This window comes from Bidens hawaiensis, unplaced genomic scaffold (genome assembly GCF_021521415.1).
Source record: "Bidens hawaiensis isolate Kalapana, Puna unplaced genomic scaffold, B.hawaiensis_p1.1 tig00004364_1, whole genome shotgun sequence".
Lineage (NCBI taxonomy): Eukaryota > Viridiplantae > Streptophyta > Magnoliopsida > Asterales > Asteraceae > Bidens > Bidens hawaiensis.
Window position 1 is genome coordinate 1202909 of NW_027491263.1, and position 19667 is coordinate 1222575.

General features: G+C 35.4%; 1 protein-coding gene across 1 annotated transcript; it reads left to right on the forward strand.

Annotated features, from left to right (window-relative positions):
- Positions 1-4545: 4545 nt before the first annotated feature.
- Positions 4546-13898, forward strand: LOC143626455 (protein MICRORCHIDIA 6-like). The gene is made up of 19 exons (XM_077096544.1): positions 4546-4830; positions 4906-4980; positions 5110-5144; positions 6193-6271; positions 6351-6440; positions 6518-6593; positions 6770-6848; positions 7167-7301; positions 7826-7924; positions 8620-8727; positions 8803-8934; positions 9015-9107; positions 9938-9989; positions 10060-10171; positions 10945-11198; positions 12449-12540; positions 13406-13470; positions 13630-13672; positions 13782-13898. The coding sequence occupies exons 1-19, from the start codon at positions 4620-4622 to the stop codon at positions 13896-13898; spliced, it is 1947 nt and encodes a 648-aa protein (XP_076952659.1). The 5' UTR covers positions 4546-4619.
- Positions 13899-19667: the final 5769 nt, after the last annotated feature.

Consider the following 19667-nt stretch of genomic DNA (forward strand, 5'->3'; position numbering starts at 1 on the left):
ATAGTCCACTGTCTAACCTATTCACCTTACCGCTTAACCACTTATCTTCCTCTAACTACTTAGCCACTTGTTTACGAAAGCACATAGAGACTTGCTCTCCCACGTACTCACGTTATGCCACTTATTAACGAAGGCACGTATAGGCTTACCCTACCACGCACTCACGTTATTCCATTTAATAACGAAGACACGTATAAGCTTACCCTACCACGTACCATCGTCATGCCACTAACACCCTTACTAGACCCGTGCCACTTCTATCTCACCCTATCTCTACTTGTCTACAACACACTTTATATCATTACATCATGTACATAATAACTAAGTTACATCACAACATTTATATACACACTAATAACCTCTTGGGGATCATTCCCGAATGACGGTACGCGCAATATCCAAAGATAGTTCGCACACCGACTAACGTTACCTTCCCTGTCTACACGTGCAATATCCGAAGATCGTTCACGCATCGATATGCGTCCATACATAACATCTAATATATATCATATCAAACATTGTAGCATACACTTACCACTTAAGGTAAGTGTATTCACACTTCACATCGAGTTTTCACACAGCCCCGAAAACATAACAAGGAAGTGGGGCTAGAAACTCACTTGAACTCGGTTACTCCTTCTGCTAATGGTTATTCCTTCTCGAGCTGTGCGCGACTAACTGTTTAATAATTGCAATATTAAATACTACTCTAGCCATTCTCATTACTACTTAATTAGTCTTATGCGTCTAAGCCGGTTTTACTTCATTGAATCATTACCCGGTTAGTTAATCGTTACTCGTTAACCTTTTAAAGGTATCTCTCATCAATTATCAAAGTACAAGGACTATTATGTAATTATCTCATTCTTTTCTAAGTCCAGGGACGGTTCTATCATTTCGTTAAACTTCTAGTTCGTTAGTTGGTTCTTAACGAACTGGGTTCATAACGAATGACCCATTCGTTACTTTATAACGAATTGACCATTATAACGAACTGGTCTTGTAACGAACTGGACCTTATAACAAACTGGTCATTTGACGAATGACCCTTTAGTAGCGAATTGAACCTTCTAATTCGTTATATCTTTCTTAACGAACTTGGACACACACTAAGTCTAGTTCGTTAAGCTTCCTTTAACGAATCATCAGACGAATTACCCCTAGTTCGTTAACTTCCCCGTTAATGAACTATCTCTAATTCGTTAACTCCCCGTTAACGAATTAGGGTTAGGTCAGAGAATGTCAGAAACATTCTCTGACATTCCCTTACCTCGTACACACATTCTCCGGCGCCGCCATTGCCGGAATAACGAGATCTAGCTGGAAAAGTGAGATCCGCTTGTTTACCGTTTTCACCGTTTTTCGTCCCGTTCGATCCAGATCTGAGCTAGGGTGATCCCTAAGCTCATCTTAGGTTTGATTTATACCCGATTCCACCCGGATCTCGTGACTTTAACGGTTTAAAGGCGTCGACTCGTCATTTCGTGGCTAAATCTCACGGGTTTGTGTTCATACAACATCATACTATCATTACCTTGGATTGGGATCGGTTTATAATCTTGATTCGGCTAGAGAAATGAGAAGAATTAGAGAGAGAGCTTAATTGTGTGTTTTGGGTGGTGTATGGAATATGTGTAAATGAATGATTTAGGCCTAATGAAGGTATTTATATGATGGGTCATGGGCTTGAGCCCATGGTCTATCTTTCTTCCTTTCTAACCCAAGTCCATTACTCATATTACTTAACCCAACACAAGCTCGACTCATAATAACTCCTTCTTTACTTATTAATTCTCCACTAACCCGAGTAAACACTCCCACCAATATCAACATTGTGGTATATTTTGTTCGACATTGCGTTATATTTTACGATCTATTGTGTTTTTTGTTTATCATTGTGTTTGTTCATTTTCGGCATCGTGTCTTTTCGTCGTTTTTTAAACGAGAATGACATGAGAAACATTTTAATTTTTTAAAATTTTTAATTTTTTATTTATATATTGAATTATGATTTTTTTTTTTATATTTTTTGTTTTGAATTTTTTTACGAGTTTTTGTGTGACTACAAACCATTTTCACATTTCTTATTTTTATCTCCCTATACGTTTTAACTTTATCGTTGAAAAGTAATAAAACTCATATTTTATTTTGCATCTTGTTTTTTCAATATTATTCAAATATGTGTTTATTAAATTCATATTTATATTTAATTAACAAACCTGGTCAAGGAAAAGGTTTTATATTATTATAATTCGTTTTTGTTATCTTCATTGTTTTTTATTGTCATTTGTTCTTTTATGGCTTTCTTCAAGCTACTTTTATTACTTTTATGATTTGGATTTAATACTAATTATGGTATCTACGTTATTAAGTCAAATGCAGTTCGCTTCACTATCAATACCGATACGATATATAAAAAAAACTTTATATTAAGTATAACTTCCTGTATTGTTTTTTTAATTAACAAACTCAAGTCATTTTTGTCATATCAAAATATAAGGATGAAAATGAGATTAACAAAATAAAGAAAAGCAAAGAAAACTTTATAATTCGTGGTTCTAGTTTTTAATGTTTTTTCTTGACCTCGTCTTTTTAATATGGTGTGTTTATCTTCAGATCAAATTTTAAGCATCCCTAATATATATCAAAAAAATGCATGGAGTGAAATTGTAAAAAAAACAAGAGTGTAATTTTAATTTGGGATATTGGTTTTAAATACTCTCAACTTTGACCCATTGGTAGATAACACTCCCAACTTACGAAATGTTTCCCAACACTCCTAATTTTTAACATGTTTTCTTCTGACACTCCCGGAGCAACGAAACACTAACTTCGTTATTATTTGGGGTAAAAAATGTCATTTTTCAAAGTTTAAGGGATAAAATCAAAATTGTGTATTATATATTTCACATCCTTCTCCACCCACCCCCACCCCCTCTTCCCTGCCACCACGGGCATTGCAGCCACCAACCACCACCGCTACTGCAGCCACCAACCACCACCACCGGCAACCACCACCGATAGCCACCAACCACCGCCACTGCAGCCACAAACCACCACCATCGTACCTAATTTCCAAAAAAACCTCCAATTTCAAAATCCAAAAAACAGAGATGACGATGGCGATGGTGTTTGTGTGTGTGTGGCGTAGATGATGATGGCGGTGCACTAACCGTAAAGGCAAAGAGAACCCCAGGGTCGCCGGAGATGGTGATGATAGCAGGGCGGTGGTAGGGTAAGATGGTGACCTCATATCTGGTAGCGAGGGTAAGTACGACGGTGTTGGTGATAAATTTTTTTGTCGTGGTCTTCGATGGCGGTGGTGGTTGGTGGTTGTTGGTAGGGAGGTGGGGTGGAGGTTGTGGCAGGGAAGAGGGGGTGGTGGTTAGGTGGTGAAGGATGTGAAATATACAATAAATTAAAATTTTGATTCTATTACTTGAACTTTGAAAAAATGACATTTTTTCCCCAAACACTAACGACTCGTTACTCTGGAGTGCCAGAAGAAAGTATGTTGAAAGTTGAGAGTCTTGGGAAACATTTTGTAAATTAGGAGTGCTATTTACAAATAGGTCAAAATTAAGAGTATTTAAAACCAATATCCATTTTAATTTACATACGTTGGTGGAGAAATGCGAATGTTTAAGTTATTTGAGTGAAAATAACTGGTAAAGAAGGAGAGAGAAATGAGACTAGTGGTAGAACAGAATAAAAGGACAGCCGGCGTGTTATTAATAATAATTTCCGGGCACCGGAGACGAATTGACATAGATAAAGAAAATCCAACCACCTCTCGATTCTCATCTTAACTTACTGAACTCGTCCATCTATTCTATCTCTTTGCTGCCGCTGCAGATAGATCTATTTATTATTATTATTATTATTATCAAAAACCCTAATTCTCCCACAACCTTCTTTTCCTTTAACTTTATTCTTCTTCTAATTCTAATTCATTCATTTGATGCCAAACTACTACCTTCCTACATTGCTGGCTGCTGGTATGACTTCATTCCTAACTCTTTTTTTTATTAGATTATTATGGATTTTTAACCTGCATTTTCTTCTCAATTGTGGGTGGTCTTTTTTTACACTAAACAATAACAACGCCCTTACGTATGGGATCGTTGGGACAAAATATGTTAAACGGAAATATGCCACCATAGTATATTAAGTGTTCTTTTGAACCCTAAACCCTAAATATACAAAGAGTTGACTTTTGATTGAGGTTTTATTGGTTACTTTGTTTGTTTTCAATATTTTGATCATGCTATTTATGGTTACTTTGAGCTAAATATTACTATTTTGCATAACCAAAATAGCCATTTATGGTATTTTCGTAACTAAAATAGGTAACAATATCATTTTCATAATAAACCATGTTGACTTTTGATCATATTCTAGTTATAATAGTTATTATTTTTTTTAACAAAAAAGGTTTTATAAATAGGGATCAGAGGAAACCTACCTCTCTAAAGCAGGCTGGTTTTGTATTTTGTCCAGATTGTCATTATTTTCTATATAAAGAATCATCTGGTTTGGTTCTATCAATCTTTTTATCTTCTTTGTAATCACATTTTTCTGCAAGATGCTAACTGTATCCCGAATGTTTGTTTCAGTGAATGAAAGAGTTACTTAGTGGTAATGTTCATGCAAACATGGATGCTGATGGTGTTAAATTAGAACCAAACTTATTCAACATCTCTGAACAGTCAACCGCTGACTATACAAACCTTTGTTCCACGTCACCAGTTTGCGAAGCCCCTATAATTAGGCAATTCTGGAAAGCTGGAGTCTACAATAATGAGCTTGCTTCTAAGCCCACAACTCAATGTATTATCAGTCCTATGTTTTTATTGTATGTATATATGTATGTCTAATGGATCTTGTGACAAAATGATTTTGCAGCTGGTTCAACTTATCTGCATATACACCCAAGATTTCTTCACTCTAATGCCACTTCTCATAAATGGGTTTTTGGTGGTATGTTGAGATTCACAAAAATATATATAGTAGTGCAATATAAGCATATACTGTCATAAATTCAACATACGTTGAATACAATTAGTTTACAAACATGTTTAACTAATTTTTTGTTTTAACTTTTTGCAGCTATAGCAGAGCTTATTGACAATGCAGTGGATGAGGTAATAAAACTGCTACTGATTTCACATCTTTATATTACAATTTGTATTCACATGTTTTCAAATGGTAATCTTGGTGTGGGCCGAAATGAGTCAGGCCGTTCGTTTAACTTTAACACGATCGAACACGAACAATTAAATGGATGGACCTTCATGTTTGTGTTTGCTCGTTAAGAAAATAAGCGTGTGCATGTTTCTTTATGTTTGTTTGTTAATAGTGTAAACGAACGGTTCATGAATGTAAACGGACAAACTAACTGGACACAGATGAATGAACACAACCGAGCGAACACCAAGTAAAGGTAAACGTGAACACCACTATGTTGGGCCTAAAAATTTTGATATAAACCAGACTGAATTGTAATAGGTGAAATCTAGTTTCATAAAACTAGATTAGATTGTAACGGGTCTAAAAAATGTAAATGAATATATCAGTGAACGCAAATATGAACAAACTTAAACAAATGCAAGCTAACAAACGTAACGGACGTAAACAAAACATAAATGAATGAATGAGAAATGTGTTCATGTTCGTTCTTAACTTTGCTTATTAAATAAACAAACTTCCCGCTGAATAATTCATAAGCGGTTCACCGCGTGCTTGATTCGTTTACATGCCTAAAGAACGGGTAATCTTGGTGCTGGTCGAAAATGGGCCTGGTCGGGTGGATGCAATATACTTATGTCTGGGTAGTTTATATATTTTTAATAAATAGTTAATCTGCACTTGTTGCAAGTTTTGTTAATCAGAATGTCAATTTTACCCTTTTAAGTTACCAACTGAATTGGAAAACCTGCAATATTCGAGGATAAAGGTAATTAACTGTAAGTGGGACATTAATAAATTATACTATCCATTTTATTCTCACTGGAAGCAGCCTCTCTATTCCTACGGGGTAGAGGTAAGGCTGTCTACATCTTGCCCTCCTCAGACCCTACCATAGCTTTGCTATTGGTGGGATTTATTGAGTACGGGGATGATGATTTTATTGGACAATTATGCTGCTATTTTATTATATGCTTCTCATACCCAGTTCATATTATTGTGTAGATACAAAATGGGGCCACGTTTGTTGTTATAGATAAAACCTTAAACCCAAGAAACGGGAACCCTGCTTTGTTAATTCAAGGTAGCATATCTTCTGCTTTACAAATAACGTTTTTTTTATTAGAAGTATGACATAATAAAAAACAAAATTCAAACTATAGATGATGGAAACGGGATGGATCCGGAAGCTATGCGTCGGTGTCTGAGCTTTGGTTTTTCAGATAAATCATCAGTATCAGCGATTGGAAAGTGTATGTACTCATTGTTCTAGATTAATAGCTTTTTTAAGTTATATATACTCCTTTTATTATTAATAGACTATGCTCAGATGGAAACGGCTTTAAGACCAGTACTATGAGGCTTGGAGCTGATGTCATAGTTTTCAGTCGTAACATAACTAACAGGTTTAATTTGTATCTATTTCATGTCATCAATATCAATGAGTTAAAATGCGTTCGTGTCCAAACTCATAATTTCTGGACCTCAATCACGTTTATCGTCTTCTTGATTTCATAGTTAGTTAGCTCCCCTTATCTTTATGCATCTACCTTTTGAATTCTATCATTGTTCTTATTAGCAGGAGAATGACTCAAAGCATTGGACTTTTATCATATACATTTTTGACTCGAGAGGGTTATGACAGAATAGTAGTTCCCATGGTAAGACTTGCTGTTCCTGTTATTTTCTTTTTTTTTGATGATTTGGCAGTTTTGATTTAAATGGGTTGATTTGAGTTAAGTTTTCACAAATGGGTCAATAACAAAAAGGTATCTAACAGGGGAATGGGTCAATTGAGTCGAAGTGTCACACTAAGTCTATTGTTATTGCTTACAAGTTACGCTCTTATAAATTGATATATTCAAATATTTAAGTTATTATTATAGGTGACATCATTTCCGTAATTATTACTAACATATTCATTAATTATTAGACATACATTCTAATATATGATTAAAGTTGTTTTATTGGAAATGCAGGTTCACTATGAATACAACATTGTTACAAACTCTTTTGTTTGCCTACAATCAAAAGATAATGAGAATCGTAATTTAAATATGTCTATGCTGTTGCGATGGTCTCCATTTTCAACAGAAGAGGAACTACTTAAACAAGTAAGTTTGTTCGGTTGTTCCCACTCCATGAGAACTAATAGTTGATTCATGAATAAATGTCATTACAAAAAAAGTATTATAGCAATAATAAACCGAGTCTTTGAACAAAACTGATCAAGGAGGTTCTATGCATTGTATTACAGGTAAACGAACTCGTTTGATCTGTTAGCCCGTTTGACCCATTCCATTTTCAGCTATTTTAATTAGACTCGTTTTATTTTGAAAATAACACAAATCAACCCACTCAACAGTAATATGGTCGTAATTGTGGTCTTCTAGTTTGCGACTTGAAAAGCAAGTAAAATTTAGTAAGCATATCATATTTCATAACAATAAACTCAAATCAATTAATGCTTCATGTTATACTTGCGTTTATAAAATATTAGGTTTTAACTCACAATGTAAAGCATCACTTTTTTTTAAAAACCAAGGGGATATTATCTTGTTGAGTCGTAGTTGGTTCGATTTTTGGAATTATTTACATAACAAGTTTATTTCTTTCTTTTTTTTTTAATGATCTGTAGTTTGAAAATGTTGGTTCTCATGGCACAAAAATCATCATATACCATCTGTGGCTTGATCAAGACGGGAGTATGGAGCTTGATTTTGACTCGGATCCTGAGGTTTTGACTGCTCCTTATTTGATTTCCTAGAAACACTTTTTTCAAGATTTTTTTCTACAATATTAGTTTTATAAGTAGGCCGTATGTCAAAAATATTATAGTAGTTTTATGAATTAAACAACTTATGAGTTATGAGGGTTAATTCATTAAAACACACTTTAGGGGAATATTATGACATGTTTTTCTTTATGTTTATATTTTTATTTGACCCATTCGACTAACTATTAGGCCTGTAATTGAACCGAACGTTTAGTGAACTGTTTAGAGAAAAGTTCGTTTATGTTCGTTGAGTTAAACGGGCAAACATGAACACGTCTTATTTGTTTAATCATGTTCGTGGTCGTTCTTTACGTCCATACATCTAAATCCATTTATGTTTGTATGTTTACGTTCATTAATGTTCGTTACTCAAGTTAGTTCGTTTACATTCGTGAACCGTTTGGTTATACTATCAACGAAAGAACATGAACACATTCATTTTCTTAACGAACGAACACAAGCAAGAAAACCGTGTTCGTTTAATTGTCCGTGTTCAACCGTTTGTTCAATTAACATTAAATGAACGAACACGAACATACCCCGTTCTATGTGAAAGTAAAATAGACGAACTCTTAAACAATTTACAAATTGGGAGAGTACCTTATAAACCCATGAGAAACATATAAAGATGTAAATTGCAATTAATTTGGTTTTAGGATATTTGTATAACTCGGATTGTACCTAAGTTACCTAACAAGGGAAAAGACAATTTTCGTCAAGCCACAAACGAACATCTTGCAAACCGGCTTCGTTATTCTCTCCGCGTAAGTTTATCAATGTATATAATAATTTATATTTTACCAACAGTTTCATCTAACACTTTTTTTTGTTAATTTCAGGCATATTTATCAATCTTGTACTTAAAATTACCCGAAACTTTTACAATGGCATTGTGTGGGAAAGTTGTGTTGTATCATAACGTTGCTACTGACTTGAAGTACACAGAATTTGTCATGTATAAACCTATTGAGGTTGAATTGAATTTGTTAATAATTGTTTTCTAGATTTTAATAAAATAATAATTAAGGGAGGGTGTTTTTGGTCATTTTAGGGTTCGGTGGTTACAACGATTGGTTTTGCTAAGGAAGCGCCCCTTGTCAATGTTCATGGATTTAATGTCTACCACAAAAACCGCCTGATACTGGTGATCATTTCTTTCTATTTCTTTATTTGGATTTAAATTAAAACTGAAACTGCCAGTTTGCCCCCAAAACCGATCCATCACACCCCAACATTTTGAAATCGAATTCGTTTGAATTCAAAATATTCAGTTTTATCATATACGGTTTTTTGGTCTTTGGTTTGTATTCGGTTTCGGTTTTGCCATTTGGGCTTGAAGTTAATATAAGTCTCAAAATAATGACTTTGGACGTAAATATTTTTGTTAATTAATTATTAATTTATTATTATAATTTTGGTTATAATATTTGGGTTACGAGAATTATGAAAAACTATTCAAAATAAAAAATGAAAGTCTGCATATTCGGTGTGGTTAGTATTACATGCAAAAACAAAACCGAACTGAAAGTTTAGTTTTTGCGAAAATATGAAATCAAACCATCGTCGGTTTGGTTATTTGCTTTGGTGTTTTCGTTTTTTTGGTTATTTGCACACCCCTGTCAAAAACCCTTTCGAATAATCGACTTGGGTCAGTTTGAAAATTTTCTATTCGAATTTGATTCGAAAACTGAATTTGGAATTCAGGTTTGATAAGGATTCGATTTGATTATTCGAAATTTGAATCAGTTTCGGGTTTTTTCGATTCCGATTCAAACCATAGAGTAACACCATTTTAGAATTTTCAACCTGCTTACATATGAAGGGGTCTAACTTTTATCTCAAACATGTCAAACGGGCAGACATGTTATAGGGGTTAAAAGTCAAATAATGTTTAACGCATAAACAATTCTAAATAGCCTTTTTATTATTCTAAAATCTGTATGTTAATTGTAATAATATTGTGCATTTTTTCAGCCATTTTGGCCCGTGGTTAGCTATTCTTCAAACAGAGGGCGAGGAGTAGTTGGTAAGAAATTAAATTCTGCGGATCCCATGCAAAACTAGTTTGTTTCTTACAATAAAAATATTATTTACAGGTATTCTTGAAGCAAATTTTATTGAGCCCACTCATGATAAACAAGATTTTGAGAAAACTTCTGTTTATCAAAAACTTGTTCATCGGTTAAAAGAAATGGCATTAGAGTACTGGTAAGCAATTCGACTCACTTATATTTTACAGGTCAAACAATTAAATTTGGCTATAATGGGAACGGAGCAAACTGACCCAACCCAGTTCTGCCTCTTTTAAGTTATTCTGAAGATTGCTCGTTTAAACCTGAAGCTGTTGTGACCAGTTAACCAACCTGTTCATCTTGCCACGTGTAACTAGGCTTGTAAACGAACCAAACGAATATGAAATGAGCAGGTTCGTGTTCGTGTTCGTTTGCTTAACTTTGACCAAACAAACGATCGAACATGATTATTCAGCGAACGGGGTTTCTTGTGTTTGTTTGTTCATTTTACTCTAATCAAACAAGCGGTCGCACATGAATTAAACAATATAAACGATATAAACGAACGTAAAGTAGAAGAACGAACATAAAGAAATATAAACAAACGTTTGGTTCTTTTACTGCAGGGATTACCATTGTTCATTTTACTCTAATCAAACGGCATGTTTGTGTTTGTTTATGTTGTTCGTTAACAATATAAACGAACGTAAAGTAACTGATCATAGATAAACAAACATAACTGTGTTAAAACTAGTAAAAAGTAATGTGAAAATCAATGTAAATGAATATAAACAAACACAAATTAATGAACATAAATGAAAGTAGAAGAACGAACATAAACAAATATAAACAAACGTTCACGATAAACGAACGAGACATGTTTTCATGTTCATTCATTTATCAAATAAACGAACTTCACATCTAACGTTTCACAAGCTGTTCACTGACTGTTTGGTTCTTTTTCTGCAGGGATTACCATTGTGGACTGATCGGTTATCAATTTCATAAAAAAGCGAGGCCACCATCAACTGCCATGGGTGCCTCTAATTTTATTTACCAGCATGGGCCCGAACAACCCGCTCCCATGAAGAAATTCTTTACTAACGGTGACACGACTAGAAACCCGCCAATGATAACTACCATGAACAGCAGAACATCGTTTCAATCAAAACCGTTGTCACACATGGTACAGCAACCGAGCTGCCCTCCAGGTTTCCAACCAGGTTAGAAATGTAAAAAAATATATTAAGAACAAGTTACATGGTTGGTCCCTTTGGTTTACCCTAATTACGGATTTGATACATGATTACATACTTTTCAAAAATTACAATCTTTAGACCAGACATTTTTAAAAAAGTAACATGTTTTTTTTTTCTAGTGAGTAAAGTACCCTTACCCTTTAAACACCACAATTAAAATAATAAATCATATATCTAATGAGTTAATCATATATTTTAACTAAAAGAGAGGTGGTGCCGGTTATTTTATTATTGGGTCAGGCTAAACGTACCCCCCCTGGTTGCTTGTCATACCCCCCCCCCCCTCTGGAAAAACCAACTTTAATATTACCCCTTGAAATCATATAATTACCAAATTAGCACAAAAATAAGGATTTCATATTTTTTTTACATGTTGCGTTTTTTATGATTTCGAGTTTAGAGTTTCGGGTTCGGGTTTAGGGTTTAGGTTTTCGGGTTTAGGGCTCGGGTTTAGGTTTCGGGTTTCCGGTTTAGGGTTCGGGTTTCCGGTTTAGGGTTTAGGGTTCGGGTTTAAGGTTTTAGGTTTTCGAGTTTCGGGTTTTTTTTGTAAAGATAAAGAGGTAAAATAAGGATATTATAAATATATATACTATTAAAATTAAAAAAAATATATATGATAAATATTTACAATATTAATACTAAAAAAATAAATTAATAGTAATACTTGATATTTTTTAATTTGATATATGTAGTGAAGATTATTAAGTGAAAAATATGTTGTAGGGACTAACATGTATATAAATAATGTTAAGGGGTAATAGTTTCTTATCTAAAAAGTTAAGGCGGGTGTATATTTAGTAAAAATGGTGTACGTTTAGCAGCACCTTTATTATTTTATCTTTAATATATAAAGGGTAAGGGTATTTTGGCCATTTTCCAAAGAGAGGTGGGGTTAATGATTTGTTATTTATTTTTAATATTTAAAGTATAAGGGTATTTTGGTCATTTTTAAAAAACTTGACAGAAAATGTTAACACCATTCTGAGCTGGGAGCCTGGGACTAATTGTGTTACTTTTTTGAAAATGTCTTGTCTAGAAGGTGTAACTTTTGAAAAGTAAGTATCAAATCCGTAATTTGGGTAAACCATAAGGTCCATTCTTGTAAGTTGCTTTTAATATGATAAAAGAGTGATCAATTTTATTTTTTTTTTGGAAAATGCTTTTCTCTCTTTTTCATTAACCCTGTTTAATTTTCCTTGTTTCTGTTTAAAAAGGGTCAAACTTGAAGAGGAAATCATGTTATGAACCCATAACGTTTGAATCAGATGCCCGGATGGAGGTCAATTCTGTCAATGGACTTAATCGGGTAATTCAGCACTTTTCTATCTAATTTGTTTTCGTTAGGCTTGTAAACAAACAGAACGTCTAATGAATCGTTCTGCGGGAAGTTTGTTTATTTAGTTAACAACGGACATGAACTGAACTTTTTGTTCATTTAGTTAAATGAACAAACATGAACATGTCTCGCTCATTCATTTGTGTTTGTTAGTTTATGTTTGTTTGGTTACATTTCTTTATGTATTAATTTTCTTAGGTCCATTACAATGTAGTCTATTTTTTTATTAAATTAAATATCACCCATTACAATTAAGTGACTTTCATTAATTCTTCAACCCCAACAAGTTGATGTTCGCGTTTACTTTTAATTGGTTTTCTGTCACTTTTCTTCTTTCATCGATGTTCGTTGACGTCCGTGAACCATTCATTATACTATTAACAAATGGACATAAACAAACACAAACACATTCATTTTCTTAACGTACGTACACGAACAAGAAACCCATGTTTGTTTAATTGTTTGTGTTCGATCATTTGTTCTGTTAAAGTTAAACGAAAACACGTAAATGCTCCGTTCGTGTCAGTTCGATTCGTTTACAGACCAGGCCTAGTTTTCAATAATAGGGATGAGAAATTGGGTGGGTTGTGTAACGGGTCAAGATGAATTTGTTTCAAACCGTCACGGCACTTAAATATTTATTTTTTTATGTTTTGTGAATGATTAATGCGTTAAATGTGAGAGTTTATGCATTTAAAAGACTTCCAATGACTTTTGACCGGATATCTTAAAATCCATTTGGACCATTAAAGATAACATATATAACCCACGTCAACCCTTTTATAAGTGAACGGGTTCAAATTGCCACGTGAATAATATTATTATTCTTTTGTAGACTGATTTGAACAAAACCCGGGATGCGGAAAGTGCGATTGAAGATAACAGAAAGCTTCAAGCAAAGTTAGTATTCTAATTCTGTACATATTGTTCCCACATTTTATTTTCTTTATTTATCATTGCTATTTTAAATAAAAAGAACTTAATTTGAGAACGTGATTGTGATTCCAACACGATAACCGAACTCTGTTTGTTGAACAATTTGTTTTTTTTTTGTTTTAGATGTTCAGAATTTGCGAAGGCGGAAGAACAACTCAATCTCAAGGTAAATTTTGTAATTATACTTTATTCATTTAATTAATGTAATATTTTATCATAATTTAGAGGGCTTGATATTGTGTTTAATTTTGGTTTTTATAATCGATTGGGTGCAGGTGATGCAGCTTAAATTTGAACTAGGAGAGGCCCAGAAGGAGTATGGTCGTTTATCGAGTGAGTTGCGATGCGTAGCGAAAGTGAAGGAGGAAACAAGTAGTGTTCAGTATGTTTAGTTAAAAACTAATAATAATAATAATAATAATAATTATAATAATAATAATAATAATATATGTATTTGGATTTGTAAAATAAAGCTGGTCCATTATTTTGTTGTAAAAGTGAATTATTTTAATTTGTAGATTAAACAAATACAGGTCCATAAGTGGTAGAAAATGCTAGTGTGATTTGATGTGATAATATTAGTGTCCATCTGCATTTAGTGGGGCGTTGTGGGTTAAATACTAATAGGTAGTTTTGAGGTGGAGGCATCTAGCAGTAAGGTTTGGAAAGCAAAGAAAAACCCAACCAGCACTAGTATATTTTTTCTCCAACATTCCTCCTGATGGAATTTATGAAGACAAAATTCAAGACGGTCTATCTAGCAAGGAAGAAAAGAAAGACAAGTTTGGCAAGATCCTACAAAGACGCTTTGTCACCTGACTATCATCTCAGCCAAAAGAATGGACATCCGTTTCATTAGTCTGTAACGTCCAACAAGTGTTCAAAAAATATGGAATGGAAGGTATTTGTCTTGGTTATCTAGGTGGATTAAACGTCCTTGTTTCTTTCTCCAAAGTAAAGTAGATCGGGTTCATGGAAAACAACTTTGGAGCGAGAGGTTTCAGTGCATACCAACTCAGCCTCATGTGGAATTTTATTTTACCACTCAATCTGACATGGAACGCAGACGCTTAGAGGAACAAGTGCTTAATACGATTCAAGTCCGGAGGAGCTGAACTGCATAATTTTGGCTGGATAGGCCTGGTTTTGAAGAAACTGTCAAACAAGCTTTCGATTCAGAATGGACATCCGTTTCATTAGTCTGTAACGTCCAACAAGTGTTCAAAAAATATGGAATGGAAGGTATTTGTCTTGGTTATCTAGGTGGATTAAACGTCCTTGTTTCTTTCTCCAAAGTAAAGTAGATCGGGTTCATGGAAAACAACTTTGGAGCGAGAGGTTTCAGTGCATACCAACTCAGCCTCATGTGGAATTTTATTTTACCACTCAATCTGACATGGAACGCAGACGCTTAGAGGAACAAGTGCTTAATACGATTCAAGTCCGGAGGAGCTGAACTGCATAATTTTGGCTGGATAGGCCTGGTTTTGAAGAAACTGTCAAACAAGCTTTCGATTCGTTTTTGTTTATCGGCCCTCCTGACATGATACTTGCCACTAAGTTGAAACATATCAAATCTTCGTTGAAAGGTTGGTGGGCAGATTCCAAAAACAAAGAGGAAGAGGATTTTCATAATTTTACTTACGAATTATTCAAGATCGGGATTTATTAGAGGAAGAATTATGGATTCAGTCGGAATGTAAAGCGGGCCTCTTGGAAATTGCAGACTTTAAATCCAAAGATTTAAAACAAATGTCTTGAATCAAATGGGCCTTCTGTGGGGATGATAACTCATCTTTTTTCCTCCATGGTCTTATTAAAGGCAAAGAGATAAAAAAAAATAAGGTTCATGGCATGGTGGTGAATGGGGTTTGGAATAACAATCCAAAACTTATAAAATGGGAGGCGTGTAAATTCTTCTCTAATTGATTTAAAGAAACATCGACTTCTAGGCCATCTTTGACGTGCCCAGATATTAAACGTCTTTCTGTTTCTGAAGCTAATTCGCTTATCATCCCTTTCTCGGATGCCGAAATCAAGAGTGCGGTTTCAGATTGTGGCGATGACCGAGCCCCTGGACCGGACGGTTTTAACTTTCGGTTTATTAAACGGTTTTGGAAGTTTCTGGGTACGGATTTCATAAATCTGTTACAGTTTTTTTGTGTGTCTGAATCCATTTCTCGAGGGTGCAGTTCCTCTTTTATCTCGCTCTTCCCCAAAGTCAACGACCCACCGGTTTTCAAGATTTCAGACCTATTAACCTTATCGGTTGCATAAGCAAAGTTATTTCCGGGGTCCTCAAATAGGTTGAAATTAGTGATTGTTTCGGTTATCTCGGACACTCAATCTGGATTCCTAAAGAGAAGGAATATAATTGACGGCCCTCTTATCATTAATGAACTCATTACGTGGGCTAAAAGAGAAGTCCAAACTAATGCTCTTCAAGATTGATTTCGAAAAGGCCTTCGACCATTTCAATTGGTCATTCTTAGATTCTGTCCACGAGCAAATGAATTTTCCAGTCAAATGGCGGGGCTGGATTAGTAGTATTCTAGCGTCGGCAAGATCCTCGGTTCTTGTTAATGGTTCACCCTCTTTTGAATTCCAATTTCGAAGAGGTGTGAGACAAGGTGATCCTCTCTCGCCTTTTCTCTTCATAATCGGGATGGAAGCTTTTTCGTGCATGCTAAAAAAGCTAATGACTTGGGTATCTTTCGCGGCGTGTCTTTACCAAACAATGGGCCCTCCGTTTCTCATCTTCTTTGTGTCGATGACGGCATTCTTGTGGGGTGTAACATCCCGAAAATTCTAGAATAATATTTAATATAATATTTGCGTCGGGTGAAGTATTCGAGTTAGTGGGTTAATGATAATAACATGATAATAAAGCTTAAGGGGTAGCGTGCTTGGTTAATAGAATTAAAGATGGACCAAAAAGGAAAGATGGGCCTTAGGTCCATGGGCTTAAGGGAGTATAAATACCTCTTAAACCCTAATCCTTTCCATTTTATCCAAATCTACACCATAGCCTACACCTTGAGAAACACACACAAACATTATCCAAAAACCCGAGCCAAGATCCGAAGGTAGAAACCCGAACCCGTTGGTGCTAGGTCGTCGTGAAGAACCAAAACAACATCAAGGCTTAATCGTGCTCGTATTTCGACTCGTTTAAGGTACGTTTATAATTAGGAATCGTTCATTAGGGTTCGGATTAGTTGGGAAATCATAGATCTGTATGTGAATGATGAAAACGAACCTAACACATCAAATCTTACTGAAATTGGTTAACATTCGATGGGTTAACCGATCTCTAAATGAGCCGTAGGGTGTGTGCATAGACGATTCCAATGATACCAAAATCATGATATTTCGTTAAGAATTGAAGGTTTAATTGCAGATCTAAGATCTGTTGACTGTTATTGTTATTGACGATTTTGACTTTGACCCGTGAGTCAAAGTCTGGATAAGAACTAGACGATTCGTTAGAATTAAGATAACGAACAAGGTAGTTCGTTACTCGCTGTCAAGATAGCGAATTAGCTACCCAGTTCGTTATGTTCAAATAACGAATCCAGCGATTCGTTACTCACCATTCGTCCTAATTCAGATAACGAATTAGGCTGTGTCTGGGTAACGAATCAGATGAAGATAGAGATAACGAATCAGTTAGCGAATGAAGGAGGATTTTGTAACGAATTAGACTATGAATTGATAATGAATTAGATCGTGATCTGATAACGAATTAGGCTTAATTCGTGATAAAAATTGAGATAGCGAATTAGAAAATGATTTAAAATTCTAATGGAAAATTGTGATAAGACAGTTAATAGAAATAAAATTTTTCCAAGCTGACCTGGCAGCTCAACCCCAGCCAGGGGCTCTGCCCCTTGGACCCTGCTAGGGGCTGCCGCCCCTAGAACCCCGCTGTCAGGGGCGCTGCCCCCGAACCCCCGTTCATTGAGGGTTGTAAATATATTAGAAACGTGTTATGGATAGTAATAGTTAATTGATATGTGTAATCGTTATACAGTTAGCCGTGCCAGCTAAAGAAAGGATTAACTACTATCGGTGAACGTAGCAGGATTCAGGTGAGTTTCTAGCCCCATTCCTTGTGATGTTTTCGGGGCTGTGTGCATACTCAATGTGTTGTTAATACATTTATCCTAAGTGATAAGTGTATGCCATATGTGATATATGTGATAGATATGAATGATTGCTTGTCGGTACACGAACGATCTTCGGATATTGCGCGTACTGTCAGGTTATAAATAAAGGTACGAATATTATATATGGAAGATGTATGAACATTACAAATGAACACTTGTCGGGGCGTGAACGATCTTCGGATATTGCACGTATCGACAAGGGGTATGGTTGTTAAATGAATGATGTAAAGAACGCCTAGAGTGTTCTTATGCTATAATGTAATTATTGTATATGTGAAGTATGTGTATACAGGTACACTAATGGTATGTGAGTCCTACGTTCGACATAGTAAGTTAGGATGGCGAATCCCTCTAACTTCTGTTGGACGTAGACTTGGTAGGTGATGGCGTAGTTAAGGACTGCGGGCCTTATACGTGATGTAGATGATAGATGTAAACGTAGATAGGGACGGTGGGCCTTATATGTGTTATAGGAGATAGACGCCAACGTAGATAAGGACTGCGGACCTTATACGTAATGTAGATAGGCGTCAGCACAGGAAAGGACTGTGGACCTTATACGTGCTATATTTGTGTTGTGGTAGCATAGGGGAGGACTGCGGACTTCGTACGTGCTATGGTTTAGGTTGCAACATAGGGAATGACTGAGGACCTTGTACATGTTGTCAATATAGGATGGTATAGGGAAGGACTGCGGACCTTGCACGTACCATAACTGACGAACATAGGTAAGGACTGCGGACCCTTTACGTGTTCACAACCTTGAGTATACGTATAGACAGCGGACTATGATCGTACTCTTGGTAGACCAGGATTAGTGATTGTAGGTATGTATGTAAGTATGGTAGTAGGGTAATTTGTTAAGTATGGATATGTATCTTCGGATATGTATGTATGTATGTCTGATATGTGTATGTATTGTATGTCGCCTGATTAACTAGAACTCACTCAGCGTAGCTGACTTTTTGTGTGCACGCAGGTATACATGTTTATCGAGATGGCATGAGGATGACACATGGCATGGATTGAGCGGCTGGCATCTGATGATTGAAGAAATGATGTTTTAAATATGTGGTTTTACGTTATGGTTTAAAAAGGAAAGATTGAATGTTTCGTAATAAATGATTGTTGTTTTATATTCCGCGAAAGGTTTTAATAAACTCTGATTTGTAGAACTGTGTTTATGAGTAAATTTGACGCTAAAGTAGGGCTACTGGGAACGGGGCCTTACATGGGGGAGTGGTCGAAGGACAATGTTTTAAACATGGCTCGCTTGTTAAGATGTTTTCACTTAGTTTCTGGCCTTCAAATAAACTACTCAAAATCTAATCTTTTGGGTATAAAGGTGAACGCGGACGAGGTTTCGGATTTTGCTAAGTTGATTGGATGCAACCCTGGTACCTTCCCTTGTAATTATCTTGGTATCCTCATCGGTGCTAATATGACTCAAATTTCCAACTGGAATTTGGTTCTTGAAGCTTTTGATAAAAGGCTTTCTTTGTGGAAGGCTTATGTTTTATCAGTGAAGGAAGATTAACACTTCTTAAGTCGGTGATGGAAACTCTCCCTACTTATTTTTTCTCTCTCTTCAAAGCCCCGTGTAAGATAATTGAACTATTAGAAGCGAAAAGAAGAAGATTCTTTTGGGGAGGGAGCGGAGATAAAAATAAAATTTGTTGGGTTAGTTGGAATTGAGTTACTATTCCCAAAAAGGCTGGCGATTCAGCTCTTACCCCGCTTAGAGACGCTAATATTGCTCTCCTCACCAAGTGGTGGTGGAGATTCAAGACCGAACCGCTTGCATTATGGAGAAAGGTGGTCACTTCGTTAAACTCTTCCAAGAAAATTGCAAGGTACTTGGAACATAATTGCAAAAATGGAAAATCATCTTGCTTTTTCCAACCTCAATTTGACCAGTCTCATTAAAGGAGTTTTTGGGTATGGGAGATAAAATCAGATTTTGGATAGACCCGTGGCTCACTCCCGTCCCTT

What these genes read in the sequence shown, in the direction of transcription:
- LOC143626455 (XM_077096544.1), top strand. Translation starts at nt 4,620, where the DNA reads ATGAAAGAGTTACTTAGTGGTAATGTTCATGCAAACATGGATGCTGAT. An exon ending in AGTATCAGCGATTGGAAAGT is followed by an intron (nt 6,441 to 6,517) that starts GTATGTACTCAT and finishes GACTATGCTCAG; the next exon opens with ATGGAAACGGCTTTAAGACC. An exon ending in TCATGTATAAACCTATTGAG is followed by an intron (nt 8,935 to 9,014) that starts GTTGAATTGAAT and finishes TGGTCATTTTAG; the next exon opens with GGTTCGGTGGTTACAACGAT.